The following is a 17522-nucleotide window of genomic DNA, read 5'->3' as shown; positions in this document are numbered from 1 at the left end:
AAATAATAATGAATTCTTCAATATATAGAATACATTCTTGATAGTGTGTGCAATAAAAGAAGGGGTATATTTGTGACTGTGTGAGGTTGACGTCAAACCAACCTTGAATTATATATGTTACAAGAGGTGAAACGCGTGCTGATGTTCATTGCTGCAGTAGCTGTTTAGGCACTGCTGCATTCATACGTGTTAAATATCTGCATTTCTATGAGCGAACGTGTTTGTATTCGTGCTTCACTATGTAAAGGCTATAAATGAGTACTGTACCAATTTAGCGTGCTGTGAAAAGCAGCTTATGGTGTATTCATGGTAATAAGGGCTGCAGCGCGATCACGAACGTGCTAGAAGAAACGGGAAATGAAAGGCGAGGCAAGGCACCTTCGTGCTCACGCTGCAGCCCTTATTACCATGAATTCCAACCAACAAGTCCAAATAGCCGTTATTATGGTGTATCACTTTAACATTATTTTCAGGCTCAGCTCCTGATTCAGCTCAGAAGCTTTCGAGCAGCTGAAGACCTCTTACTGGATGTGATTGAACACAACAGCACCGACAGAGGAGCGTTGCACACGGCTGCCCTTTTATACAACCACATCAACCGCACAGTCGAGGTACTTGTTACCTTATACCGAATTGGACAACCAATTTGTTTTGTTAGTGTGCGAACCAAGCATTTATTTCTGCGCGGCATATTACTTGCTTGTCAATGTTTGACCTGCGTGCGCGTACTTAAAACCATCGCTCTTTATTTGTCCCTCAGCATTTTCCACAGGTAGATATCACTGGCCTTCGTCCAATATATTACTTCACCTAATGTAATAGCGCGGGTAAATCTGCACTCCCTGTAATAGTGTTTCCCGTTATCCCTATAACTCAGGTCACTTGATTTTTCTGCGAGAAATTACGGTTCCATTTCTTGCACTACATCACTGTAAAGAAAATGGCGAGCAAGCATGCAATTTTGTTTTTATTGTCAAATATCTTCAGGCAGCAAGCAGTAAGTGGTGATTAACATCTCAAGGTAATTTAAATGCCTAGCAAGTAGCAAAATTGTGGGCTGGGGTGTGGAGTGGCCAAGTTTCGTATCTAGACATTGAATCGAGATGTGATTCAGTACTTTTCTCAGAACTGCTTACCAATTATTTGTAGAAGGCACTTATTGGTCGTTAAATTACATTGCCAATTCCACACAGGGTGCTCTATAACTACGGTACTGTTGAAGAGACCGTAAAAAGCGCCCGAATGGAAACTTACGCCTGAAAAATACGTAAGCAATTTGATTTTAAAAGAACTTGTCTTATACATCTTTATTTTACCTAAATAAACAATGTGCCAATTGTATACAGCAAATTAAGTTGCCCACGCTGTTCTGAATACAATTAGTAACTGTCCGAACTGGTATGCTTTCTCGCACTGACGTTTATGATCAGTGCATCAGTCATCACGATGTTTATATTTCTCTCTAATATTTCAGGCACTGGACTACATTTTGAAGGCTCTAAAGCTATGCGATGTTGATGACCTGCGTTGTGCGAAAATACACAGCGACCACGGTGACATACTGAAGGACTTGGGCGACCTCAGCTCGTCGGCAAAGGTTGGTTCTTTGAATGAGGTATTTTTTACAGAATTAGCATATGTTTTTAACTCGAACTGGCCTGAGCTGAATAATTCTGTTGAAGAAGCTTTAAGTTTTTGTAATGTCTGAGATTTCGTTTCAGTAAGTTTAGGCAAAGTTGATAGTTTTGCGGTAATTTGGAGATACCTTTGCGTGGGCAGAAAGGTGTGCTTACAAAGTAACAAAATTAGCAAAAATATTGTAAAAGTATAATTTTAGGTCAAGAAGCAGCTGTTTCACAAAAACGGAGTTTTTTTTAATCTGGCTACATTTTCACTCGGAGCTTATAAGCATTTTAAAGATAGTATTGTGAAAACGTTTCAACTTAAATAAAACAGTAACATAATGCAATATCGCTGTAAAAAGCTGTAAGACTACTCATACATTTTTGGTTTTTATGAATACAAAAAAATATTTTATCCATGAACAAACATTCCATAAGGTTACGTCTTTGATCGTTCACTCAATATTGTAGTTCGTTTGTTATCTATAGATGTGCTGTGTCGTCAAGGGCAGAATTAAAGCTGAAAATTTTTTTGTGCTAATGTTTCACGGAAAATAAAAGATGAGTGCCGCAGAGTTGTGCATTTCTTAATAATTGTTTTCCTAAGAGACAGTCGTCAGGCATGCATCTAAAGACGCTCACTTAAAATTTTGTCGTTATTATGCCCCTACGTGTTCTTTATATAACAACATATATAAAAACAGAAAGGGCAATTTTGTTTTCTGTTTCAGAGTTACGAATTGGCCATTCGTCTGGATCATGGTCTTGCTCACGCTCATCTGAATCTTGCTGTGATCAGACACTTGGAGGTAAGCATTGAAGTTGCGGTATTTGGTAGAACATTTCTAAAATTTGTTTACTCATGCTTCAATATTCATTTTTTTTTGCCAAAACACACAACACTTGTTTGCTTATTCCTTGAATTTTCTCTTACAAGAGCTGCACTTGTGCATCAACAACTGATTATCCGACGCAAAAAAATTTCATGTGCGATCTACTGGCTAACATTTTATGTTAACCATTGTCTCACAGAGTGACTACCAAGGTGCCTTTCGACACTATCAAGTTGCCCACTCGTTAGACCCAGAGAACAAGCTCATTACAGACAACATGACCAAGTTGAGGCGACGAATCACCAGGCCGCTCACGCCTTTCCACGACTGTGTATAGGGCGGATACTTCAAGCCGGAGTGCGGTTACCGTGCAGTTTTCGGCATATGGACATTGACGCTTTGGGCGGTGCCTCTTGAACTGGATTCACGGTGTCGCTCTTTGTACATTCCTAAAACTTTGCCAGTGAGCATGCGGATGTTCTCGGACTAATAATTAGTAATTCAAGCGTTATAGGTGTATTTACTTTATCAACTGTGCTTCAAACATTACGTCCTCTTTCACAGTGCTGAGATGCCCCCCCCCCTCAAATTGTGACATTTCATATTTGTAATAGAAGGGCTGATAACTATTGAACGGGCTTTTTTTTTCATTATAGATAGCGCAATTCTTTCAAATTGGCGAGGCTTGATGCAGTACTTAGCCTCCTTGAATGTCCACAGTGTCACACAGTGATTTTCATGGAGTGATTATGGCCTCACCACACCATGTTTCTTTGCAAAGTTCATGCGTTAATTAAATTGATTGATTGATATATCGGGTTTCACGTCCCAAAGCCAGCATATGATCATGAAAGACGCTTATGAAAGATTATGGGACTACAGCATTTTCGCCTCCATCGAAAATGTAGCCCCCGCAGCCCGGATTCAGCAGCCGGTTACCTTAGTTACTAGATCACTTCGGCGGGGCTACGTTAATCAAGTTGCTCCTGCTTTCATATATGATTGCAGAAGTACTCCTATTCAATATTGTTTTTTTTTTGCGTGCAAAACAGATAAACTTGCACAGTAGTTTCGCACACAAATTTTCTATACACGAAAACTTTTAACTTGTTCTTGTGGAATTTTAAAATTAACACTAACAAAAGTGAAGGACGACTATAATTTTTGTCAAGTTGGGTCTACACCATTTCAAAAAGAAATACAAAACAAGAACCTTGATTACCAATTGTGCCGTCTGTGCCAAACTTATTTATCTTCCGCCTTCTTGTCAGTACTTCTGTAGTTTGCTGTCGTGAAACGTACCAATTCTTTGAGCAGTGTCACAAAACTATGCAACAACGTGCCTATATTTCCGACTGTCAGTGTTGCTGGTGGGGGAGCCATTGCAACGTGTTTCCCTCAAAGTGCGACAGATTTGCTCACGCCTTGTTGCTCTGACTGGATCGTTATGTGCGTCGTCAATCACGGAGGCTTACGAATTGAGCAAAGTCCGAATGCAGCAGTGGCAGGACACAAGAAGATTTCGCGCAAAAAGTCTGACGTCATCACCAGATTTCAGCGCGCGTATACATTGATTTTGTTTGTGTGACCTACAACGAGTGTGCAAAATCTGTGTATGTCCTGCTTTACAGGACGCAATGCAGGCGAACGTCCATAGCTGCTGAGTGTCTGCTAGTGTATATTGGTAGTTGTTCTTTCTCATTGTGCTGAGAACAACAGAGAGTTGAACTGGTTGACGAGCATTTACGATAACCGAAATGGAGGCATGTACACACGAACACAAGAGAAGCGATCCAGACAACACAAACACCGTGTTCCTGTTGCCTTTGCCTGTCCTGTCATCGCATTGCTCCTTTTGCCACCGAGTTGTTGCCTCGTGAAGGATCTCCGTAGAATAACATTTATTTTACGCATATTTTCGTAACTTTTACAAATTCGCAGTAGACTATTTCTTGGTGTGTTTGCATTATTTTCAGGTCAGTGAAAACAGGGCGGCACAGAAGCAGACGCAAATCAAAATGTTGCGAGTTCATCTGTTCCCGAGTTCCTTCGGCCTTCTTCATAGGACAGCAGTGACACATTCGCTGAATGCTGTTTGTAACGCTCAACGCTATCTATCCACCACCGCAGCAGTGGTAGTAGCGCATACGCAGTCTGTTTTTCAGCGGCAGCATACAGTTGTGTGATAGCGTGCAACAACAGCTGTTAAATTGTGGTAAAGCTCGAAGGAACGCAAAGGACTGAGTACGTATGATGAAAGAAGGTGTATAAAATCGCCGTCACTACAAGGAGAAGTGAACGATTGCTCAAGGGTATAGGTGTGATACGAATGAACTAATAGCCGCCGCCCCCCCCCCCCCTGCCACATATGCCACTAATTTTCGGTCAGTTGCTCCTAAGGATTGTAATAAAGTGCACTGTCTCTTAGTCTATCTGCACCGGAGACAATGCGAATGACATTTATCGTGTGATTGCGAGAAAATTGTGACCCGCGTTACTTTATCAGCGTAATTATGGTCACGTGGCTTATGTAGAAAGTAAAAATGCTGTCCAAGAATACAGGTGAGCTTTAAGTGGCTTTCGTGCAGCTTACGGGGCAGTAACCAAAAGTCGGTGTTGATGGCGTACCATAGGTGTTAATCGTATCCAAAACGTTTCAAATGCTGAATATGTTGCCTTCCTTCCACTATAGCTGCATAACGAAGTCCTAAAGGCCCGATGACCTTGCAGGAGCCGTTATTTGCGTCGCCTTACTTCACCAGAGCCTGGCAAAGGCAGATCTTTTTCCAGGAAGCTGTTTCACTGTGTGAATAATCTTTTCAATGCTAGCATGTTCTCGGCGTTCATCAATATTATTGCCCACTGACGTGCAATTATCCGAATTGATGGGTTCATATAGTCCACGATAAGTGATGTCATCGAGCTGTGGAAGTTTTCATGTATAGCTGTGGTCGAAGAGATAAGTCAAAGTTTTTTTAACGTCGAATAAATTAATCTACGTTTCGTAAACCTATTTTCAATATTGCCCATTGGGAGAAATTTGCACACTCCTTTGTCCCATGTGTGCGCTTGTTTGTCACCGCACGTAATAGAGTGTCGTTGTTAGAATTGTTATCTCATGCATGTCTGACTGTGTGTTTTCATCAGTAGCAAGTTTGTAAAAGACTTCATGTTGTCACGTCTCACACTAAAAAAATGTGATGTCTTTATGAAACTCTGTCTCTTTTTCAGTGAGCATTCTGATAACCTTATTGTTTTATTTTTTGTTTCGAAAGAGCGCGCGTCATCACATTTAGTTCAGCCCTCCGTCTGTACACGGCATCAAAATTTACCTCTACTGCACGCTCTTCTACATACTCTGTGTAGATTAACCAGCCTGTGATGGTTAATAACTGTGACTTCATTACAGTGATCTCGAAAAACACTTATGAAGATAAGCACTGATGATGTAAACATGAAACTGATGGTGTCAAAAAAAACTATACGCAATTCAACTAGGTCATGATGCGTGATCATTCGGCCACACATGTTCAGTTGTACGGTATTCACACTTTTTTAGACCTTCAGCACCTGTTTTATTTAGCGTATTTCCACACTAACGTGCCATAGGTACAATAGGCACAATAAAAACATTGCTGAATCGCCTTCTCCCATGCAATCAGTGCTCATAGACAAGGCAGCCTTGTTATCAATCGCGCAAAAACAGAGGAAACAAACTACAGTAAATTAAGAATCTCAATTCTTCAAAAAAAAAAAATCAGATGACCTATGATATAAATACGTCTTACTTTTTCTCTGTTTTTTTATCTGGCCTGTTGCACACTTAAAAAATAGAAACACTGGCATCAGCAAATTACCTAACCTCAGCATGAACACTAAGTTGTGGATGAACAAGTGGGAGCTGTGGTAGGCGATGCCTCAAGTCGAAGAATATCCTGAGTAATAGGGCTACTAAATCAGTTGGCTACAATGGCAGCTGTAACGCGCGCAGCGCTTCCCCATGGGCTGTTGCTACGGCTTCAGATGAACAATCCTCCGGGTATTCCGATTACGCACCCCACTCAAGTTCTTCCGTTTTCCCATTTCCGTATCACGAACCATCGCAGTATACTCATACGTATACCAGCAACAACAATACCTTGCCTCGAGTATGAGCAGGCGCCGAAAAAAGAAACATAAAAATCCTGACACGGGAAAGCAGCGAAGCGAGCAGAAGTGAGATTGCCGCATTCTTAGGCCCCCCCAATTTGGTCTCCCGAGGGATCACACGCTGCAGACTCGTCTATTCTTTTCCGAGAAACCACTTTCACTGCACCACTTTTTCTTCCGATTTGATCTTTCCGGCAATCTTGATTTTCTGGGGGCGATAGCAGTTATACTGACACTCTTGACTAAATTTTGCCGTTAGTGTCACAGTCATGTTCTTTATTAAGTTTGTATCGATAACCTCATCGACGCATCTAATGTTCTATACCCGTCGGTAAAAGCATGTGAGCAGGAGCGATGAAGGTTGCTAAAGAGAGAGAGAATAAAATGCGGGAAAGGCAGGGAGGTTAACCGGAAAATGGAGCATCCGCTTCGCTACCCTGCACTAGATAAGGGGGAATGGGAAGGAAATATGGGAAAGAAAGCAAAGAGGAAAACAGACGCGCGCAAAAAAGCGGGGGGGGGGGGAGGCTGGGGTGCTATAGTCTATACAATAGGCCACTGCCACGCAAAAAGTTCAGTAAGGCCTTCACTGATTTTCTGTGAGCACACAAATCATGTCGCCGTTCAAGCACTCATTGTTCACACAAAGATGTGTCATCAAGGCGAGCTAACGCAGCAGCTAGTTGCCGTCTTTGCACGCTGTAACGAGGGCAGAGACAGAGAACGTGCTCTATAATTTCATCGCTGCCGCAATGACCGCAAGCAGCGCTGTCTTCCACGCCGATTCGGAAGTCGAAAGCTATGGTGAAGGCGAAGCTATGGTGAAGGCGATGGAAACGCTGATTCAGCAGGGATGGAAGCTCACCATCCAAGTCCCGATCAGCATCGAAACCACGGTCATGGTCGAGATCGGCGTCAAGGACCCGCCAGGCTCCAGAAAACAATAAAAAGCAGCAGAAGAATCCCTCCACCAGGAAGGAAGACGACGGTATGGTGAGCAGGAAAGCACCTTTTTTCTCTGCCTCTCCCACTGCTCCAAACAACACGAATACACAGACAGTAATAGCCGGTAAGAATGGCAGTGCGCCACCTAACGATGAAGTAAAATATTTAAGGCAGGCTATTCAGACACTCAGGGCAGAAAACGCCGAACTCCGGCAGAAACTAAACGATCTCATAGATGAACTGAAGGCCCTGAGAACAGGACAGACCAATGCTAACCCCCAATCAGACTTAACGCTGACAGCCACCGTAGGGTGCCAAGAATTCACAACTGCCATGGCTGCCATAAAAAAGGCCCTAGCAAATCTTGGCAACCTCATCTCTAACATCCAAGATGAGGCGCGCAAGGATGGAGAACGTCTGGTGCAACTCACGGCCATGAAATTCAGAGGCAAACCCTACGCTCGGCCATCACCTGAGTATGGCGAACAGCCGTAAATGCTCGGTGAAGTTGGAAACCCTCGAAATATGGCAGTGGAACTGTCGTGGAATCCGTCGAAATCAAGGTCTTCTGGATCAATACATCAATAAATGCCCAACTCCACCAGACATCATCGCCCTCCAGGAAACCGGCTGCTCACCGAAACTCACTGGATTTTCGGTTTATCAGGGTCTTGGCCAAAGTAAGGTCGCTACTTTGGTTGCCAAAGCGGTCACCGCAATTGGACATGACATCGATGCAACAGGCATTGACCACGTTCTCATTGAAATCATAACGAAACAAAGAACCGACGAAAGCATATTTCTCCTCAATATCTACAGCCCACCAAGCCAGCGGAAAACCAACTTCAGCTCCCTTCTGCGCAAAGCAGAACAAGCAGCAGGCAAAAAGGGTCTTGTCATCCTTGGAGACCTTAATGCGAGGCACAAGAGCTTGGGATATGTCAAGGAAACTCAGAAAGGCTGGGATTTCGCCAGAGAAGCTGATCGCAGAAGGCTAAGCCTCATTACAGACCACACTAAACCAACGCGAGTGGGGAATGGTATCAATCGAGATACGTGCCCGGACTTGGCGTTCATTAAAGGTGTTAGGGAGGCCCGATGGGAAAACGGCGGGAAACGCTTGGCAGTGACCACTGCATTTTGCGTATCCAGATAGAAACCGTCCCGGTCAAGAAACGACATGGCCTGGCTCGACTTACAGACTGGGAAGCTTTTAGAAAAACTAGGGCAGAATTCGAGGATAAAGAAATTGCGGACATTGAGAGTTGGGTCTCGGAAATCAAGGCAGACTGGAAACAATTAACCTGAGAAGTTACCCTATCTACAATTACGCCCGAGGTAGACAAGCATCTCTTACACCTCTGGGACGCCTGCCGGGCCCTATTAAGAAGATGGAAGCGGCAGAAATACAACCGCAAACTGAGACTTAGGATCGCCGCAGTCACCAGGGAAGCCGAAGAGTATGCGACGGAGCTGTCAAGGCGCAACTGGGATCAAAAATGCAACGAGCTACAAGGTACACTAGGTTGGAAAAGGACATGGTCCTAGCTGAGGGCCCTCATAGACCCAACCACGACCAATACTGAAACCTGTAAGACGACTCAAAAGATTGCACACCAATTCAAAGGCACAGACCGGGAACTGCTAGAACACATAAAGCTGCGCTATATTTGCGATACAACGAATACTGACTGCAACCTGGCATACACTGGTGCAACTAATCCGGCTCTGGACGAACTCATTACCACAGAAGAAGTTTGACATGCTACGCTCTCGGCAACAAAGAACACTACGCCAGGAAAGGAAAGCATCAGCAATGCATTGATACGAAACCTCGATGACCAATCTATCACAAGGTTTACAGAATCCATCAACAAACATTGGGAGAAGGGTACCGTTCCAAACGACTGGAAACATGCGGAAATAATAATGATTCCAAAGTCTGGAAAGGCTCCAAGCTTGGAAAATTTAAGACCCATTTCGTTGACTTCGTGTATCGAAAAAGTATACGAGAGAATCGGGCTTCAGAGGCTGAAGACCTACCTGGAAGACAAAAAACTCATGCCGCACACCATGTTTGGCTTTCGAAAATGCCTCTCAACACAGGACGTCCTCCTACAAATCAAGGAGGAGGTGCTTACCGATGTCCCAAAATATGGCGAAAACGTACTACTAGCACTGGATCTTAAGGCTGCTTTCGACAATGTCAGTCGTAAGGCTGTGCTAGAGGGGCTTAGCAAATTAGGCTGTGGAAAGCGAATACACAACTACACCAAAGCTTTTCTCAGTAACAGAACCGCCACAATTGGTATAGGAGGCATCCGCACTGATACGTTTGATACGCCCACAAAAGGAACACCCCAAGGTTCTGTGATATCGCCGATGCTGTTCAACATCGTTATGATGGGCTTAGCTCGGAACCTCGAAAATATTGAAGGACTCAGACATGTCATCTACGCAGACGATGTTACAACCTGGGTGACAAGAGGATCTCTAGGACAAAAACAAGATCTTCTGCAACGTGCAGCTGATACAGTTCACGACTACGTGCGTCAATGTGGCCTCGTCTGCTCTCCGGAGAAATCAGAAGTTCTGAAAGTGTACAGACGAGGATACGATCTGCCAAACTCCATAGACGTCTATATAGGGGGGGGGGAAGAAGATTCCAGAAGTGTCCCGAATCAAGATTCTCGGCCTGTCGATACAAATCAACTGTCGTATAGACCACACCATCAGACAGCTGTCTAACACTACAACGCAAATTACGAGGATAATCACCAGAACCTTTAACAAAAGACGGGGTATGAAAAAGGAGGACACTTGTAGGCTTGTACAGGCCCTCGTGGTCAGTAGGATTGTATACAGTATCCCCTACCAAACACCACTCCCACAGAAAAAAGAACAATTAGAGACAATCCTCAGAAAAGCCTACAAGTGCGCCCTTGGTCTACCTGTCAGCACCTTGACAGAGAAATTCCTTAAACTCGGGATAAACAGCACAGTGCAAGAACACATCGAGGCACATCTTGTTGCGCAGAAAATGAGATTAATGTTCACTGCTACGGGCAGGCATACGTTGCAGACATTGGGCATGAGGGATGCTTGCGGAAAAATCAATAACTCAGCGAGCATACCAAAGCACATTCGCCAGATCATTGAAGTCAGCCCAATACCTCGAAACATGATTCCAGAAATCTATAAGGCTCGAAGAAAAGCCAGATCAGAAGCACCAGAAAAAAATTTCAAGGCGAGAACTGACGTATTGTACGTTGGCGCGACCACATACAGAGAGCACTCCGGGAGAGTTCTAAGCGTTGTTGATCACCAACTTAGGGAAGTCAGCAGTGCTTCGATCAAAAGCAACAACATCCTCGAGGCTGAAGAAGTAGCGATCGCGCTCGCCATCACGCACCAGAGCGAAGTACGTAGTGCCATCATCACCATCATCATTTCTGGATCACTGCGCTGCGCCTCTCGTGCAGCTGAGGCTAGCTCGAGCTGCTCGAGGATGAGAACAAACTAGCGCACTTGGTGTGTCGGACGTGGAAAGCCACGCGGCTCCGCTTCAGGCGTGGAATAAAGTGGCGAGAGAAGTCATGACCACGTCGGCCGCCGTCCCGTCTTCCTCTCTCGCTACAAGTCTACTACACAAATAGTTACTGACTCGCAAGAAGCGTGTCGACGGTACAGCAGTGGACGCATATCCAGTGCCGCCATCCGCATACTCAAGGGATGAAAACTCAACTTGTCGAGCTGCTCCGTTACGTGGACACCAGGCCATGAAACTGGGACAGGGAACCAGCGTGCCGACGCCATTGCCCGAGAATACGCCGACCGGGGGGGGGGGGGGGCGCACACGACGAGGAACCAGCCACAGTTACTAGACGCTATGGAGCAATTTTAGAACACCAGAGAGCCCTGAGGAGCATATACCCCCTTCCCACAAAGACCTCAACAGAGAGCAGTCGGTTGCCTGGAGACAGCTGCAGACTAATACGTACCCCAATCTCAGTGTTCTGAGTAAAATCTATCCGGGAATATACACCAACAAATCCCCGCTATGCAGAGAACACCCACACTTTACCACGTGACATGGACCTGCCAACACACAAAGGTAGTGCCAAGGAACTGTACACCAACACCGGAGCAGTGGGAGGCTGCGCTGCCCTGCTCTAAGCCTTAAGAACAGCTCCAGCTGATCAACAGAGCTTGCAAGACGGCAAAGGCCACAGGGACCCTGGACTGAGGGCTCCACCTTCACCGGAAAAAAGCTATTTGTAATAAAGTTTTGCATTCTATTCCTTTCCATTACCGTCGATCGGTACTCAAGCAGACAACAAAGGGAACACTCATCTTGAAGGTGCAGGAACAAACGACAGGTAAGGGGAGTCTCTAGAGCAGCTGAAAATTTTGATTCGAAAGGCGAAGTCGCCATCACTTCCACGTGCGCTAACTCAGCTAGCATCAGCGTACGGCTATCACTAAGTGCGGCGTATAATTACGTGTGCTGCGCTGTCAACCGGAAGAGATGTCAACTCCTTTTAGTGGCCGTATCTTATTACACAAAGGTTTTGTAGAGTTACGCGAGTGTGGATCTAAAAGTGTTCGCGGCCAGCCCTGCTTCTTGAATTAATTTCTTATCATCGCATGCATTCATTTGCTTTTGCAGGGAAGCGTTGTTCTTTTACTGCTCGCATGCGACGGCGGCGAACTCCGAGACATTGTCTATCAACTTCCCCATCTCCAGATTGTAGTTTTTGACATTCTGGAAGTATTATGAAAGCCAAGCTCCGTCAGCTGGATTCACGGCTGCTTACAGGAGAGAAGATCCTGGCACCTTGGCCGACGGTCTCCCATGCACGCAAAGCCACAAAAACCCTCTTGCACTTCTTAAGAACCACCAGACTTCACGACCATTTGTGAAAGAACAGTGTGACACCATGCTGTGTAGTCTCGAGCTGACCAATCATCCTTCTCCTTCTTACTGCTCTTCTTTTCTATCTCTTTCCTTTCTATTTTTCTCTCTTTCCACCACCCCAAGTGTAGGGTAGCCAACAGAACCAAGCTTGGTTAACCTCCCTGCTTTTCCTCTCTCTCTCTCTCTTTTGACATTCTCTGCATGGTCTATTTGAAATCTGAGGTATTTGGGCTGCCCGTGGCAGATGCTGCGTGTTTTTAGCTGTACAGGCTTATAAAGAATCTTATAGCACGTTTCATTTCCAAATACGTAAAGAACTAGAAAAAAAAGGCATCGCCTTGCCCAATGTCATAGCGGAAGCTTAATGCGGGACGCTCGGAAAGATACTGCGGAGTGACTGGCAGGTACTACAAAAATATACTAAGGTGCTATCTTTGTTCTCCGCTTTAATGGCGTAAACCGTAAGTGGAAGTGGCAAAGTCCAAATGGCGAAACTTCAAATAAAATATACTTCATTCTGTGTGCACACAAAAGCATTGTACAGGATATAGAAGTAGTTGGCAAGATCCGATGCAGTCGCCACAGAATGGTATGAGGTCGTATTCATCTAGATTTAAAAAAAGCAAAGACAAAAACTGGTACGAAAAAAAATTGGTTCCAAATCTGCATGTTACACGGCAAATGTCGTCGAAAAACTGTAGTCTTGCGTCTGGAGAGAGTGAACAAAACGTTTATTTGATGTTCTGCGCAAGAAAATTGGTGAGTGGTATTCTGAAGGCGGTGCGTTACATTGCCTCGAGCGTGTAGCGGAGGCGAACGAGCGCATCGAGGCACGTGAGACACAAGCGCGATCTGGCAGTTATCTTCGAAAACGAAGGCGTGCATCCCGCGGAGAAAGATGAGCGCCAGTCTCGGAGGTTATAAGTTGTATAACGCAGAGCCATGGGCAGGTGCCACCACCGTGACGTCGTAGCAAAGCGTTGGAAACACCTTTCTGAGCATCGCGTTGCACTGTCAGCGCAGCGCGATAAAACGCTACATTTTTTAGAGTTACTTGTGTGTGCCTTTTCTAGTATAAAGGCAGACATATAAAACATCGAAGCGTTGTTGTGGCGCCTCAGATATGCGCAATAATTGCTTTTTAATTGACAATCACACAGCTATGAACGCAAAACCTTGAGCAATATTGGTGGGCGCTGCAGATGGGGTTGGTCGTTTGGTGCCGTTTGAGGTATCGTTAGGGCGGACAAACAGACAATTGTACAGACCGACAGCCCGACCAAAAGTTTTTTGTTGAAGGTCCCCAAGAAAGACTATCATCTTTAAAAAACCAATTAATGAACTAGCCGTGAAAGCGAAAGTAAGGAAATTCAGAGTTTCACTACAGAATAGATTGGAGGTACTTAACGAGGTAACCGACGTTAGGGTTGACACCATGAACGATAATCTTCACAGTATCATCAAAGATTGTGCAATGCAAGTTGAAGGTACAGCTGTTAGACAGGACACTGGCAAGCTATCTCAGGAGACGAAAAAACTTACCAAGGGACGACAAATCACGAATTCCCCAAATTCAACCGACAAAATAGAGCTAGTGGAGCTTTCGAACTTAACAGACGCTAGGTAGGCGACGTCAGAAGGTACAACATGTAGAGAATTGAGCAGGCTGTAAAAAATGGCATAAGCCTAAAAGCTTTGGCGTTGACAAAAATCAGATATATGCATTAAGCAACAAGGAAGGCAATGCCGCAACCAATATAAATGGGATGGTGGAGGTGCCGGAGTAGTTCTACAGAGAGCTGTACCGAAGAAAAACAGCCAGGAAGATGTCATGAGAAACAATAATAGTCCGGAGGAATTCGACATCCTGCCAGTAACCACAGAAAAAGTAAGCAAAGCCCTAAAGAGAATTCAAAGAGAAAAGGCCGCTGGTGAGGATAAGGTAACAATTGACAACCTGAAAGATGGCGGAGAAATTTATTAGAAAAAATTGGCAGATCCCACGCACAGAAGGAAATGGTCATATGCGAAGCACGAATGAGAAATAATGATAAGTCACTTTAAAATCCGCACAAGTTACTGGGTGGAGGTACATAATGCCGTACATAACTTCCGTGTCATGATTATCATGTTTGGATGTGTCGTTTACCTTCGTCATCAATTCACGTCACGTAATACCAAATTTAGTATATGTGGAGCTAGCAAAATGGCCGCGAGCACGCTGTGAGCGTGGCATGTTGTCATGTTCTTACATGACACGCTTGTCAGTAGTATCAAGTTTGCACCAGTCAAATATTTCGTTATGTAATGACGTCACGTATACAGGCACCATAGAGTTTCATACAATAATACCTAGAGGAGAATCTGGCGCTAGTGTCTACGCGGGCTCCTTCAGCGGCGCTTGTACCCCAATGGGAATTATGGGAAGTACAGGCTTCGGATGCGCTTTGGATGGATTACGTTCTTGAGATTTGCGACGCTTATTCTTTGGTGTGTAAAACAAAATGATATGAGCCCAAATTTAATTTAAACTTGCTTCAGTTATTTGTGCAAGAGGTTTTTGCGACCAGATGGCAAAAGGGAAACCTGGGCGAATTCAACCAAAGGGGTTTGCATCGCTGTGCCATGGCGTTTCAGATTTGGCATCAAGGTTTATTGAAGTAATTTTTTACAACACTTGAAAACAATCATGTTTTTTTTTCTAAAAAGTATGTAACATCTATTTATGGAAATAACAGTACAGTATTAAGTGTGAAACACTTATCATTTTGTCGTCTGCGACGCTTGGTGCGTCTGTCCCAGTGGTCCCAGTGGTATGCCCTCAACGCACCTCTGGTTTTGTTGTGAAGTCGAGCAACGCACTTGTGAGAAACATAAACTCGAGGCAATATCCTGCATTAGCATGAGACGCTACATCTATGTGCAGCGGCGAGTGGACGACGATGCGTTTAAACTGTCAAATACGAGTCGTAACACTCCAACATCGCAGCAAATCAGGAGATCCAGTGGTCGTCAGCCTCTTATAAAAACTAAGGCACTGTTTCAGCTTCTTTCACCGCACCCCAATACCCGCGCTGCGCGAAGAACGAAACTGAAACTGTAGAAAAAATCCATAGACACTTCGCCAGTTCACCCTATCCAATCCGAAGCCTGTACTTTCCTTGATTCCCATGGAGGTTGCTGATCGCAGCGCCAGATCTCTCTCTAGTTATTGTTTGAAACTCTAGGATAGGTACCATTCAGTCGAGTTTTCCAGTCTGGCTACAGCACCAGAATACATGGCCTAGCGGGTAAAAAAAATGACAGCACATTCACGGAGTGAATGATGATTGGTGGGCGAAGCGTTAGTCAGTCAATCCATGGTCCCGTCCGTCCATTCATTCTTGTTTCCGTCCGTCCATGCGTCCTACCATGCGTCCGTCTATGCGTCTTCACATGTGTTCGTTAATCCGTGTGACTATTGGTGCGTCTGGCCGTCCGTGCGTCCGTGCGTCTGTTCTTGCATCTGTCTGTCCGTTGGTCTGCCTGTCCATCTCTCCGTCCACCCGTGCGTCTATTCGTGCGGCCGTCCCTTTGTCTGTCCATCCATCCATTCGTCCGTCCGTGCGTCCACCTCTATGTCTGTCTGTCCATTCATTCCTCTGTATGTCCGTCCGTCCGTCCATTTAGTGACCTCTCAAAGTACCGCCATCTCACATCTTTTCATCATCTATTCATCATATACAAGTACCACCACCCAGTGGACATTCCAAGGACCACTCTTCCGGTTATGTGCCACCGGTGGTTACGCACTACGATGAGGGACGCGCAAGCCACGCCATAAGGAGCTTCACCCCTAAAATACCTTGAGACGGCATCGGTGAAAATGGAACGCGATGCGCGCGTTTCGCGCACTGTATCTGTCAGCGGATTGGACCCGGGATAGATTTGGGACGCGAGCACGCGTCTCTTTTCTTCGTGCCCCTAACGGCAAATGTTAGACAGTTTGAGATGGGGCAGTGTGAGCAACTAAGATCCCTCTGGTCACTGTGCGGTGCTTATATGTGGAGCTAGCGAAACAGCCACGAGTGCATCATGAGTGGTGCATGTAGTCATGTTGTTGCATGACACGCATCTCATGCTTATTATATATGCATCAGTATCATACGTTCTGCCATTTACGTCCCGTAATATTAAAGTTCGTATAAGTGAAGCTAGCGAAATGGCCACCGGTGCATCACGAGCGTGGCATGTAGTCATGTTGTTACATGACAGGCATCTAATGATTATCACGTTTGCGCCAGTAACCTTCGTCACGTACCGTAATACCAAATTTGATACATGTGACGCTAGTGAAACGGCCGCGAGCGCACCATGAACGTAGAATATATTGATGTTGTTACATGACACGCATGTCATGATTTGCATGTTAGGGTTTGTCGCTTGTGTCCGCCATGCAATCATGTCATATATTACCACTTTTGCAACATGTCATGTGAATGAAACTGCCGCAAGAGCTGGAGGACCATGAAATGTAGATCTATACATTCATGACATACATTGCATGATTTTCATTTCATGACTAGTCAAATATGTTCTACATAGAGTCGTGTTATGTCATACCAAATATGGTATTGATACCATTATCGAAACGGCCAGGAAAGCTAAATGTTGTAGGTGGCCAGAGAGATTGATAGATACGCTCATAGTCGCCGAAGTTCGCTAAGAAATGCTTCGCATTTAAAAGGCAAATATTTTTAAAATACAGGTACTAAAAATTGCCTAACCTTTTACGTCAGGGAAGGTTAACGTGTTTTAATCGTCACTTGTACGTACACGGAATAGCTCTAAAGTTTGCTTCAATTTATTTTGGGCATCTGGTCATGTAGTAGATTGTTTGGTTGTGTAAACCATTTATTCGTCTTATCTAAAGTTCAATAACGCGTTTATTAATTCTTCATTAAAATCACTTCTTCTGTCGACTCCTGACAAAAAAGAAGAGAGGGAGGGGGGGGGGTGGCAGCTGCCTAGAAAAGTTCTGCAAACAAGCCTGCAATAAACGTTGGTGCCTTGTTG

The 17522-nt window shown here is 44.8% G+C and overlaps 1 protein-coding gene across 2 annotated transcripts in view; it reads left to right on the top strand.

Moving 5' to 3' along the window:
• The window catches only part of LOC142774762 (protein O-mannosyl-transferase TMTC1-like), a 40021-nt gene extending 37082 nt beyond the window's left edge, over positions 1-2939 (top strand). For both annotated transcript variants that reach the window (XM_075875797.1, XM_075875798.1), the window contains 4 exons: positions 474-611; positions 1475-1597; positions 2354-2431; positions 2655-2939. In XM_075875797.1, the coding sequence (XP_075731912.1) occupies positions 474-611; positions 1475-1597; positions 2354-2431; positions 2655-2792 (477 nt within the window). In that variant the 3' untranslated portion in view covers positions 2793-2939. The remainder of the gene's footprint in view (positions 1-473; positions 612-1474; positions 1598-2353; positions 2432-2654) is intronic.
• The last annotated feature ends 14583 nt before the right edge of the window (positions 2940-17522 follow it).

The sequence above is a fragment of the Rhipicephalus microplus genome, chromosome 10 (assembly GCF_043290135.1).
Source record: "Rhipicephalus microplus isolate Deutch F79 chromosome 10, USDA_Rmic, whole genome shotgun sequence".
NCBI classification, from domain to species: Eukaryota; Metazoa; Arthropoda; class Arachnida; order Ixodida; family Ixodidae; genus Rhipicephalus; species Rhipicephalus microplus.
The sequence above is the reverse complement of the archived record's forward strand: the minus strand, read 5'-3'. Positions and strand labels throughout refer to the sequence as shown.